The sequence below is a fragment of the Arachis hypogaea genome, chromosome 2 (genome assembly GCF_003086295.3).
Source record: "Arachis hypogaea cultivar Tifrunner chromosome 2, arahy.Tifrunner.gnm2.J5K5, whole genome shotgun sequence".
NCBI classification, from domain to species: domain Eukaryota; kingdom Viridiplantae; phylum Streptophyta; class Magnoliopsida; order Fabales; family Fabaceae; genus Arachis; species Arachis hypogaea.
This window is the reverse complement of record NC_092037.1, coordinates 9,708,070-9,721,748: the sequence shown is the minus strand read 5'-3', so window position 1 is coordinate 9,721,748 and position 13,679 is coordinate 9,708,070. Positions and strand designations below refer to the sequence as shown.

The following is a 13,679-nucleotide window of genomic DNA, read 5'->3' as shown; positions in this document are numbered from 1 at the left end:
TTAAAAGTTACTTGTTACCTGTTGTACCACCAAGACTGAATCACATTTGCGTTTATATGCGTTATTCCAAGGTTTTGAGCTAATCTAAGACCAGTTATAAGTGCCTTATATTTTGCTCAGATATTGCTAGTGTGAAAGCTGAATTGTAAATATTGTTTTATGACTATTCCTTTGCTATCTTTGAGTAATACCCACTCTAAAACCTTGTGTGTTTGAAGTTCTGTCAATGTATAGTGCCTATGTTGTGTAGGCAGGAGTAGAATTATAAAATGTCAATTCTGCGATAAAGTCGGCTAGGTGTTGAACTAGTCTGAGTCATGTACATAAATCTTTGGAGCTGCAAAGTTATTAACAAATAGATCGGCAAACTCATCAAAGTTTAATATAGAACCTGCATGTAAACTAGAAAAACGGATCAAGGCAACACCATCCAAAAAGGTAGGGAAAGAACGACAGAGTATAAGGTCAAATGCACCATTTAAAAGCATCATAAAATGGAACTTTATAAGTGGATGTTAGGGTCGCCGATCCCCTTATAGGGTTTTAGGGTTGTCGGCAAGGTGAATTTCTTAGGCATCTGAAAGTTGATGAGTTCTTTTGAGAAAGGGGTTGTCCTTTTTGTTGTTTTTGGTGGGATGACCACTACCGGTTGTGACTTCCGAGGTGTGATGATCACCATTATTTCCATTTTCAGTATTCTTCTGGTTCTCCTCCTCACTTCGGTCATTCTGCTTTTGATTCAGTAGTTCAATCACTCTCTGGACCTCGGCCCGTAATGAATCATTTATAGCCAGTAACTCGGCTTGAGTAGGAGGAGGGGAATGTTCTGCTCTTCCGCCATTGTTTGAAGACTTGCAAAAGAGAGGGAAAGGCAAGCAGAAGAGGTGATGGTAGGGTTAAATAAAATTCGGCCCCATGGTGGACGTCAAATATTTCTGCGTGGTAAGCCTTGAAGTAGTATAACTCATCCGTTTCAAGGTTAAACTCGTCCTCGCCTAAATAGGATAAGGTATACATCGACTTCAAGAGGAATAGCAGCGGCAGACACCTGCAAAGGCACTCCGATACTCAAGTTAGTAAGAATAAAAAATGAGAAAAATTTTATTCAGAGCGAATACCGTACTTTCTCCCTTTAGGGTTTCTTCTTTTTTATAAAGTTGTTATGCTATAGGCGGTTACTCCATTGACCTAGTATTGCGAAGTTGTTGGGGATGTTAGCCTAATTTTGTGGTAACCGCTTCTAAACGTTATTTGAGCTTATACAAAAAGTCCGTTATAATTGAGATTTTCTCTAACTAAAATAGGTCACTTTTTATTTATTTTATTCATATTTTGATTTATAGGTGTAACTGACCGGGTTATAATTAACAGATTAGAAAAAAACAATCACAAATTATATGCTTTATGTTTTTACGACATAAACTATACAAATTAAATCATGAGTGTAGTGTTGAGCTAACATATTATTCGTTGGGAGGTGGTTAGAATATTAGGAATTTTAAAAGATTGTGCCAAAAAAATAAAAATTTGCCAACGAACATTTCAAGTGAGGCCAAAAGGAACTTCTCTCTGAGATCAAGTGTCGCTACTGTCAAAGATAAAAAATCTAGTGATGCGAAAACTCTTTGTTAGTTGAACTTAGGCGGGAACAACATGGGATCGTCCTCCACCTCTTCCCCTAATTCGAAGAACTCGAGAATATGTGGGAACAACAACAATAATGAATATAATGATGGAGATAGTGAAATTGACTGCTGGAGAAAGAAGAGAGTGTGATGAAAATGACAAAGAAGATAACAAGGATAATATAAGAATTTTGGATTATTTTTTAAAAGACTCTAACTCATCCTTTTTGCTTGGGAGGATATCACCTTTCATCTTAGTTAGTTGTGACTCAATTTCTAAACCTCCATTTATGATAAGTTGTAGTTTTTCTGTAGATCTACCAGTCATATGCATACATTTAAACAATTGAGTCCTTGCATGTGAAATTAACTTGCTTTTACTTTCAAATTTAGAGCATGCTTCCAACAAACTACGACAGTGACGAAAACGTAGAGAAGAGTGGTGGCAACGACGACAATGACGAGTACAAGGAGGAGCGATGACAAGTGAAGAGAACAACGCAGCACAAGGGATGTTCAAAAATTAGCTAGGGATTTGATTTTTGGTATCCAAATGCAAAAGGAGAAAAGAAAAAGACGTGAGAGGGACGCCACTTTTGGTTAGAGAAAGAGAAAGAAAGAGAAGGAGTAGCAATTTTAATTTTACTTTTTAAAGCAAATTTAATCTTGGCCATTAAATTTAATCCAATGATAATAAGTACATTCTTACATTGTCGTATAAACAATCCATTCTCATTAGATATATCCTCTCTCTCTATAACCTTTGATGCACGGACACGGAACACGCAGACACACAGACTTTAAAATTTTATAAGACACGGGGAAATGGTACGGTATATATATAAAATATAAAGTATTTTTTAGATAAATTAGAATGATATTTTGATATTTTATTTATATTTATAAAATAATTTTTTAACTATTTTTAACGTCTTTTTTAATTATACAAAGAATTTAAAATATTTTTTATTTTAATAAATAATAATATATATTATTTTTAAATTCATTTCAATAATACATATTAAGAATAAGGCTGGACACACATGTAAAGGTATTTAGGTGTATCAAAATGTGTTTGAAAAAGAATTTTTTATTTTTTGTTAAGACACAGTTGGACACGGTAGACATGCATGTTAGACGAGTGTCGATAAATATCGTATCTAAAATATATCTAACATGTGAACACAGCAATTCAACAAAGTGTCCATGTTTCATAGGTTATAACTGTATATTACTTATTATAATTATTTATAATAATACATATATTATGTATTTTATAATTTTAATTTAAAATAATAATATATAATTTTACACGCATTTATTATAAATTCATGTTTGTTAATTAGAATGTACTTATGTTAATTCAATCCGTTTACAATTTCTATTTTATTTGTCACTAAAATAAATTTCAAATTAAAAATAAATATAATTACATTTTAAAAGAAAACATGCCAAAGCAACAAAAATTAAGTTATAAAAGCTTAATATTTAAACCAATAAGTTATAACTCAAATAGTATAATCTGCTTATACTCATCTAAGAGGTTGAATTCGAGTTTTTCTATCATTTAGTAGAAAAAAAAAAGTTTAATATATAGTCCAAGTCATTTCTATACAAATATTTTTATTTGATAATACGAAACCGAGGATTCTCGTCTAAAAAAAATGTAATCCTATCCACTTAATTCGCTAAAAACGAAATTATACACCAACCAATTTTTTTAATATTATAATTTTGATTATATTAATTAATTAATATCCATCCCAATTCGTATATTTTTTACAAGAGTAATACTAGCGAACCAATATTATAGCGTACATCAGTTAATTTCATCCAATACTTTTGTTAGAATTGTAAGTTACCAAACTTTATTTACTCTATGAAAAAAAGGTTTCTACCTCCTCTATACTATTAATCTATATTTTGTGTATTCCATATAGTATTTAATCTATATCACTTGAAATTTTTTTAAAAGACATGTAAAATAAAAAACATAAGATAAACATTTAATCAACTCAAATTCGTTATAACTTATACTATAAACTATTTTTAATTGAGAAAATATAGATAAATAAAAAAAAAGTAGAGAAATGATTCAAATAGTAAGGATGATTTTAAAATTTTTAATACTTAATTTAAAAAGTCTTAATAAGTCTCTTAATTTTTTTTAAAAAAAATAAAGCATAAAGTATAACAATGAAAAAAATAGTGCGACATTTTAACCTCCAAAGGCAAAGGTTATGATGAGAATATTAGAGAAAGAAGAGAAAATAAACTTAAACTTATAGAAAATCTAGAGATCTTTAGTTCATTATAAAATAACTTTAATTTCTCCTTTTATATATTATAAATAGATTGTTATAAATAGATTGTTAAAAAACATTTTCACATAAAAGGACACTATTTTCTTTCCTTTTCTACTATAACTTAATCCTCACAAATTACGTTTGGATATTTTTTTTTATTTTGGCTAGATATTTACCTTTTAATTCTCTATGTTAATTTTCTTCTTTTATTTGTTTAAACAATAAAATTTATTAAAGTAATAGTATCTTTACCTTTTAAATTCTTACATTTATTCTTTATTTTATTTGACTTAGATTTTTGTCATCAAATAAATCTTTTAAAATTAGATTTAGTGTGTTCTGAAAAAAATTATTTGATAATTCAACTAAATTATTAAATAAATTATATTTTTATTTTAAATTAAATATATATTTTAAAAATATATTAACCAAACATATTCTTATTATTTTCTCCATTAAAACCAAAATCTAATTTGACAAACTAATCACCTTTCGTTCATTGTTTTCTTTCTAGCAAAAAGGAAAAAATGGGTTAGAGTTTGTCATTGGTAAATATCTATAATGCATCAATTAATGTTTAATTTATCCTCTTATTTATTACACTAATTAAATATAGTAATCATAGCTTAATGAAATGAGACAGGATAAATTGAAACCGCACATTACAAAAATTAATAAATAAATTTTAACAAACCACTTGAAGATTATGTATAATAGACAAAATTACCGTTATATAAATGATAAGTAAGTACATTCAGAATTAACATTAAGAATTTTTTAAAATAAAATTAACATACCTTGGTATTAAAAATAATTAGCTATTTTTAAACGAAAGAAGTATTTTTCTTCTATATATATATATATTTTTTTTTTTTTATCTAAAAGAAAAGTGTTCTAAAACATTCAGAGACCAAAAAAAAAAATTTGTATTACATAAAAAATAAAAAATGACGATTTTCTATGATATCTTTCTACTTATAATTATCCTTTAAAAGCGCGCTTAAAAGTTAAAACCCACGTTAACAAGATCATTTTCCTTTGTTATTTGAGATGATCAAATCATCTCTCAATTTTTGTTCTGCAACCTTAGTCAAGACACAGGTGGGAGAGTATATCATTGCTCGCAAAAAATTAATCACCAATATCATATAATTCGTTTACCATAACTAAGTATCACGCAGCTGATCATAACAATAGCAGGATTATAAATTATCAAAACTGTAATGGTATTACAATTTTAATATCAGACCCCATCTCCACGGACAATATGGGTTATAATCTAGTTGAAATACGTTTTAAGCACCTCATACACTTAATTGTTAATTCAGGATTGCGTTATAACAGACATTACTATATCCTACATGCCGGGATCAAAGATTTTTCTAATCCTGTTTGGCCATTTGGAGATGGCAATAGTATAGCACATACATATGATTATTGTCTGTCTTAGATAAACTGTGACTTATTTGCAAGATTTGAGTATGGGATGTCATTATATGTAGTTTACAGGCACACTGGTTGTAGTTGCAGTGTTGGCAAGTAGACACAGTATGGAAAGCCACAAAATACATGGTAGAAAATATTTTAAAAATTTAGAATGCTTCTTTTTCTTCAGGGGAAAAAAATGAAAAATAAAACCATAGATATGGAATGGAGCAAATTCCATTTAGGGGGAGAGAGAATGGGGAACCAACTCCGAAAAAGGAGATAAAGGCCCAATAAAGCTGATAAATCGATACCAACCTCCAATCTTCTTCCAGGTTGAACATTCCACAGGAATAGACTTCAATCAATACAAGGTCAAAATGGAAGTTGAAGAAAATATCACTGTCCATTGTTCACTATCTGGTATTCTGCCATATCCGCCTTATCTGCTGCTCCCCTAGTTTATATTTAAATCAGAAATCATAAACAGCAAGTATTAGGAAATGCAAGAGGTGAATAATGCATGTCACATATGAAGGAAAACAGATTGCAATACCACTGACCGACTTTTTGAGGCATCTAGTTATACCAACTACTCATTTGACAAAATAAAGGTAGCACAAGGAAATATCTCTAGTTTCCAACATGGGGTATGCAAAGACATCCATTTGCAACATGTCAGCAATGACATTAACCATAATATCTTAATATCTGTTTTATGACAAGTCTTCCAAACTAGTTAATGTGTTACCAAGAAAAGCCAATCAACTACTGATTTAGGGTAAATTGCACTTGGATAAAATATCTTGAAGTTGGATCATATTCTCCCTTAATTTGTGATGCCTAAACTAACATTCCCTTTGAATAGTGGAGATCAGTATCACATTTTGTACTCCCTCCTCAAATTAAATGTCTTTTTTTAGTTGTGCAAAGTTATCAAGACAATCATTAGTTTATTGAAAATATAAACAAACAAAAGAAAGACGAAAGTATACCTAATATTATTTTCTCTCTTCAGTAATTCTTTACTCTTCTAACTTTCTCTTTCTATTTAATAGTACATGGTATAATGAGTAAATTTTAATTAATGACTTTTTGAAATTAAAAAATATACTTAATTCACAATAACGATAAAGATAAAAAGAGACATATAATTTGAGAAGGAGGGAGCATATTATAGTAATACCAAGTGTCAAATAACATAAATCTAATGCAGGTCAACGTATACTTTTACAAACAAATAAACAAGCGATGTGTAACAGCATTTAACCTCAAGAGAAATGTACATTACCGCACACACATGCAAACACAATGGAGAGAGAGAGAGAGAGAGAGAGAGAGTACCAAAACCACAAATTGTTTGTCCTTTTTATTAATACCACATGGATGACCATTCCCTACAAGGACAAGAAGTCTATCTCATCTGAACTTTCCTCATAAATCACATAGCTGGCATCTTGGCCATCTTCATTCCCGCTGCCCTGATCACTATTGTAGCTGCTTTCAGATGTACTCAGAAAAATTGACCTATCTGAATTATGGGAGCTCAGTTGTGATGGCAGACTTATCTCACTGTTCATATCAGTATCAAATGAATCATTGTAACTGCAACATTCCAGAAACACATATTGTCAAACTTTAGAACTTAAAAGGAAGGGAAAAGCCCTTCATCAGAAACCGAAAGACATTGCACAAAATTAATCAATTGGTGTAATATCTGACCTTCCTTCAGCTGGATATTCGGCCACCAAATTTATATCAGGCCTTGCTTCCAAAACCTGCTTTACAGGCATAATACTGCACCATAAAGCCCCAAATTTGTAAATAGATATACAATCAAAGCATGGGTGTTCTGAAAGTTGATACTTGAAACATCTAAACTGCCAATGTAATCATTACCTAGAGTTGAAGCACCTGTGATACCAGTCACCCTCAGATGCTAAGCCCTCCTTGTTTGATATATCCTGTTTAAAGGCAAATAGTAAGAACTCAAACCAAATTTGAAAGTCAACTAGAAACTAATTATTCTTTTTAACACAGCATCTTTCTATGTACTCACAAGACGTAGTAGAAATTTGAAATCTCCTGCAAGAATTGCTGTCAGAAACCTAGCAACTTCCACCTGCATATGAAAGCATTAGCATTACAGAGGGAATGCTTTAAAAACAAAACAAGCAAGGAATCGTAACTTGCAGACATAGTATCACTCTCACCTCTTTCAAATGCATACAATCCCTTAAAATTAAGACCTCAAGCAAATTCCCACCCATGCAGCTTCCAAGGCTTCTGAAAAATAACATTTGTTAGAATGAAAATAATAGGCCAAAAATAAAAATAAAAGAAGTTGTATGAAGGGATGATCTCAACAGATAGACAGAATGTGACAATTTATTGTTTCTTGCTAGTAACTGACCTCAAGAAGCTTCCAGTGATTGAGTAGGACGTTGAAAAGTCAACATATTTCAGTTTCTGAAATCCCTGCACGACAGTATTGTACTGAATTATTATTTACCCATTGAATATGAGTTCCCCGCCCTCCCATCTATGATAAAAGTGAGAAATAGGAGGATGCCATTTAGTTTAGAGGTCATAATTCAAACATCAAAATGACAAAGGGTAACTCCAGATCAAACATTGACACAATACTTTTAACAAAGTACGACCTTTGTTCAAACAACCATTTCAATCCACAGCAATATGTATTAAAAGAACCATTAAAACTGAAAGTATAATAGATTTAAACTAGTACATTGTAAAATATCTAATAGCCTTTATATGGATTATCACACCCATTAACCCATGAAGAATTATGAGCTGCATAAGCTTACAACTTCCTTTAACTCAAACTCAAGGGTTTTCAGGTCAGGTTCAAAACAAGTCAATTGCAGTATGACAAACCAAAGTAGGATCATATATAGCTGAGCGGATTAGCAGATTTTTTCTCAAACTCAAGGGGCTTCAGATGCAAAAAGTTGCAATGGTAATATGACAAACAAAATATATGATCATATATATAGCAGGCTGGATTAACAGATTTATTCTATTTTCAATCCTCCCCGTTTTTACTTTAAAAAGATGGATATAGAATTGAACACAGTTAGAGGGAGAGATCATCTCATGAACAAGATTAGCACAGGAACCTTAACCGGGATTAACCAGAGACAATAATCAAGAATATCTTGATAACATACCTTAACCAGTACACGGACTTTATAATCATGTAGCTTAAACCCTCTAAGAGATAAAGAAGTTAGATGAGGACAATTGTCTACTAGCTCAAGGCAGGTTTGCGTTTTCAAGCTGTCATCTCTACCTGATAATTACACACATAGATAAGCACTCAAGCAGAGATATAAAGATACTTGTACAGTAAAAGATGCCGGAGAAAACATTTACCTGTTTTAGAAGACTCGAAACACAAACGCTCGATTGAGTGGCAGTTCGCACTTACAGACATTAATGTTTGCCGCAGCTCAACATGACTACCATTTAAAACAGAAACGGAACAAAAATCATTGCTCAATGCAGTTTATGAGAAGAGACTAGAGAGAATGCAAATGATACATATTAAATACTTAATAAGTAACAAAAGGTAGCTATAAACTGAAAATGGGCACCTAATTAATCGGAAATTTTGTATCCACTGCATATTCATATCAAGTATAAAATAAAAGAAGAACTAACTATAATAATTGAAGTAACCAAAATTGTAGTTGTAACTCTAAACAAAAAGCCAAAAATGTATCAAGAAAAGATTTCCTCTCTAGCAATGCCAGAATATAACTTAGAAAAGCGTGAATTCTGTACCACAGGAAAAATAAAGTAATCGTATAGAAGGAATTCACCATTTGTTTATGTTTAACCAACCAAAGATAGTCTTATATCCCTTAGCAATGAGAAAATTCTTAGAAGGAAGAGAAGTGTGAGAAAGGCTGGTAAGGGTTAGCTAACTTACAGCCCAACAATTTCCAGATCAAGGAGAGAGGGGCACGCCGATAAGGCTTGACCAAGAGATGCATTATCCATCCTTTCAATATTGTACAAATACAACTTTCTCAAAAGAATCCTGCAAGATGAACGTATATAAGCCCATTTAAAACAAGAAACCCACAGTATTAGATTTTTAGGTCCATGAAGAACATACCCTGGAGCACCACCATCCCTACTTAAAGGGCTTAGACATGATCTTGTAAGAATGGAAGATTCTCTCCCTTGTCGAGATCTCTTATCATTCCAAGAGAAGTTAGATACCTCTACAATAGAATTTCTGTTGGTATAAACCAATGGTTGACAGGATCCAGGCAAGGGAGTAGCACAAGGGATCACACCAAGCTTAAGAGACCTTTTACACAAATTAAAATAGATAGATAGAATGAGATAATACATCAGATTGTGATGCATGCTCAATATGTTAGCCTAATGCTAATTTATCACTTTTGTCATGTCATAGATAACAGAACTAGCAACAATTGCATAGTAGAATTATACGTGAAACTACTAAACTAGTTATACAACTTCTTCAATGGACCAACTTCAACAGATAGGACTACAGTGCAAAAAATTACTCGCTAATAAAATGTGAACACTCAGTTACACATACCAAAAAATACCATATGGAATCAAATACCTGCCTTTTTTCTCCGTTTGTGGGTCAAGGCAAAGAGAAACAGAATGATCACCTCGCTAGGTGAATAGTTATAATTAGTTAGTCATACTTTTAAGTTTTAATTTTATGCCCCATAGTCACTAAGTATGCTGTTAATCAAAATTTACCTGGGGAAAAAAGTAAATATGGCATGTAAAGGATCAGTGAGTGTTATGTATCAATGCAAATAGAAATTAGGGACCTTGCTGTAATTGAGTGAAATATGGACTAGGGAGGGTGTTGTAACTAACTTGCCTAGCTGGAAAGTGAGTGAGAGAGAGGGGTGGGAACAATAAAGAGCGGTGGGAAGTCGACAAGTCGCGAGCAGGCATGGAAAAGAGGGAAAAAGAACGGATTAGAATCTAGGAGAGAATCAGGTCTCTCGAATAACTGATATCTTTAAGTTATAACTTCCTTTTACTAGATAATAATAACAAATAATGAGAAATTGGGTGATATCCCACTGATATCACTCCGTCCCCCTTGTCTTTCTATTACTGTTTCTTTCTTCTACTTGCTCTAGATGCCAGGTTCTTACAGTGAGATACAATAGCTTTTACCTTAGTGCATTCCCCGCTCGCTGAATCATCGTGGAAACTACTGAATTGTTAATCTTTGGAACCCTTGATGTCAAATCAAGGTTTGCATAGCACAAAGGATCTTTAGCACATTTGTTAAACAATGAACAAGTAGCTGATGCATGACACAGACTCTGGGTTTCAAGCATCGAGAAGACCTGCACACCACAACATGGAATCAACACAGAAATTTCGGGAACAAATTATCATAAGTTCATCATAACGCTACTCGAATGCCTAAAAGGGGAATTATCATCATACTGCAAAAGGAGGGGACTCCACATACTAAAGAACTAAGAAAAGTGAACATTAGAAGAATAACTTAAAGTTCAAAACTAAAACATTAAAAACAAAAAATTAATCAAATTATGAAAAGAACTAAGAAAAGGCGAAATTAAAAGGGGGAGCAAAACTCCAATTAGAATAGGAAACAACAAACACGGAAACAAATTTATCATTTCTAACATAAATGATAATGATAAAGAGCAATTAAGAACACTATATAATCAACTCTAGCTTGTTTAAACTTTGAAGTAAGTCAACAATTGCTACTTTAAGCAAGTTCCGTTCAGTGACTGTAAAGCTAAAAAACCAGCTAAACTAAAAAGTGAAAACTTTCGCTCCGATCAATACCTGTAAACTCAAAAACACAGCGTTCGAAAAGCTAGCGTTGAATCAACCTAGCTCGAATCAAATTAATCGCAATCAAAATCCGAAAACTACTGATTCATAAAGTATGAACAAGACGAAGTGAAAAGTAGCAATGAAATTGAATTAAAACCTTGATAGTGAGGTCCGGAGGGAGTGGCCAAGCGAGTGAGTTGTGCTTCGAAGCCCGCTTCCTGGAGGAGTGCTTCGCTGCGTCGAGGAGCATCGATCCCATCCTGAGGGCGCGGTCGATGAGCACCGTTCGATCCGCATCTGACGCAGAAGATTCCAGAAGCTTCTCCAGCGACAGATCCAAAGAGATCGAAGAACACGGCGACGACGGAGAAGGAGAAGAAGAAGTTGAGTCGTCATCGTCGAGGCACAGGAACTTATGGAGCACCTGCTCCACGTGATCCAGACCCTGAACAACCCTAGCGTTGTTCTGCTCCTGCGACGAAGAAGGACACGGTCGCTTCGAAGAACAAGGAAAAGTGTCCATTGCCATAAGCCTCTGCTGGTTGTTGCTGTTGTTCTTCTTCCTCACGCGTCAGCGCGTGGCGGTGGTCGTTACTGTTGTTGTGGTGGTTGTGGATTCTGTTATCATTTTCACACTCTCATTCTCATTTTTTTTATTTTTTATTTTTTATTTTTATATTTTTGTATTATTACTTTTTGTTGCAGAGAACAGAGAGAAGAGAAGAGAAGAAAGGTGTGGAGTGAGAGAAGGGTGGTGGTGATTGGAATATTGAGACGATGGGGTTTTGCGTGACGCGTGTGACCGGTACGCGAGTGACACGTGGGGGTATCTTCCGGTTTGATTCACGCGCCTTTGTTCATTTCATGGGGACTGTAGTCTGTAATTAGTGAACACTGAACAGTGAACACGGATAAGAGTGAAGCTGAAATTTTCTGGTAAGAAAAGAAAATATGGTCAATTTGTTAATGTGGGTTTATTTTTCAATAATAATAATAACAACAACAATAATAATTAATATTACTTTTTATAAATTTTTTGTTAAATATTTTGTTCATATTTTAAGGTTCATCCTTAAACCCTCTCCATGAAATAAAGAGTGTTGCACTAAATGTTAAAATAAATTTTAATTTTTTATTTATTATATTTTATATCAATAACTTAAATTTAAAATTTAATGATTAGGATTTATAATTTATAATTTAAAATTTAAAATTTATTATTTAAAATTTAAAATCTAGAATTCAAAAAATACTATAATCTTTATTTTTTTCATAATATATTAGCATTTGCCAAATTCTAAATACTAAAAGTTTTTTAGCAGTCTCCTAAAAAGAATTTGCTTAAAGTATTATGTATAAATCTTTTTGTTATCAACCAATAACAAAATAGAGATTTTTAATTTTAATATGGAAGTAACGATTGTGTATAACAGGCTTATGGGGGAATTGGGTGTATCACCGAGTTGTGATGGCGGCATAACTGAAATCGGACGGACCGATTTAGGAATCCAAAATCGAATGGACCGATTTCTTGTAATCGGAGGGAAGCAAATCCCTGGGACCGATTTGAGGTCTCCATGCCAGGTGGCGTGCATGCAAGCCATTCCTCCGTCGGTTTGGTTGAAAGGAAGCAAGTTAATATCCCAGCTTCATAACTTTAGTTGTCCCTTTCACCCTCATCTCTTCTTCTCTCTCTTTGTTCTCCATCACTCTCATCTCTTTTCCTCTGTGTTTCCCAACCCCACCCACCACCATTGTTGGACCACTAAAAACACCAGAAAAATTTGAAAAAATGTCCAAGAGAAAAAAAATCAAAGATGTAAATTAACCAGAGCTTCATATTGCTAATTATCTTGGACATTCTAATTATGTAAGTTTCTATTTTTTAATATTTTAATTTAATAATTAAATAATAATAGTAATAAAATTTTACTATTTTTAATAACAATATATATTATTATAGCATTAAGTAGAGATTAATAATATATATATATATATATATATATATATATATGTATATGGTTACTGTTAATGATATATATGTATGATATGGTTATGATTACTGTTAGATATTAGACATAGAAATTAAACTTGAGTTTAGTTAGTTAGTGTTTATCCTTTAAAGCTTTCACAATAGATAATAAATGTTAGGTTTTTTATTTGATTTGAATTTATTGAATAATATATTGAAATGAAATGAAGATCTGTATATAAATTTAAAATTTAAAATTTAATTTTTTTTTTTTTTTATTATTATTATTATTATTATTATTATTATTATTATTATTATTATTATTATTATTATTATTATCCGTAGAGTAACAGTAACGAAAAATTTTATTATTTTTATATTATTATTATTATTATTATTATCCGTAGAGTAACAGTAACGAAAAATTTTATTATTTTTATATTATTATTATTATTATTGTTTTTATTATTATTATTATTATTATTATTATTATTATTATTATTA

At 31.9% G+C, this 13,679-nt stretch overlaps 1 protein-coding gene across 1 annotated transcript; it reads right to left on the bottom strand.

Annotated features, from left to right (window-relative positions):
* Positions 1-5,113: 5,113 nt before the first annotated feature.
* Positions 5,114-12,048, bottom strand: LOC112736802 (F-box protein SKIP17). The gene is made up of 13 exons (XM_025786416.3): positions 11,361-12,048; positions 10,562-10,737; positions 9,501-9,698; positions 9,312-9,422; positions 8,753-8,838; positions 8,548-8,669; positions 7,770-7,834; positions 7,570-7,642; positions 7,416-7,478; positions 7,256-7,320; positions 7,079-7,153; positions 6,701-6,961; positions 5,114-5,813 (listed from the first exon to the last, which is right to left on the bottom strand). Exons 1-12 carry the CDS (start codon positions 11,730-11,732, stop codon positions 6,754-6,756), a joined length of 1,614 nt encoding a protein of 537 aa, XP_025642201.1. The 5' UTR covers positions 11,733-12,048; the 3' UTR covers positions 5,114-5,813; positions 6,701-6,753.
* Positions 12,049-13,679: the final 1,631 nt, after the last annotated feature.

Bases quoted from the DNA above. Each gene is read 5' to 3' on its own strand.
- LOC112736802 (XM_025786416.3), bottom strand. From the start codon at position 11,732: ATGGCAATGGACACTTTTCCTTGTTCTTCGAAGCGACCGTGTCCTTCT. The intron at 7,321-7,415 runs GTGAGTACATAG...GCCTTTAAACAG, and splicing joins TCAAATTTCTACTACGTCTT to GATATATCAAACAAGGAGGG. The intron at 6,962-7,078 runs GTCAGATATTAC...GGAATGTTGCAG, and splicing joins GAATATCCAGCTGAAGGAAG to TTACAATGATTCATTTGATA.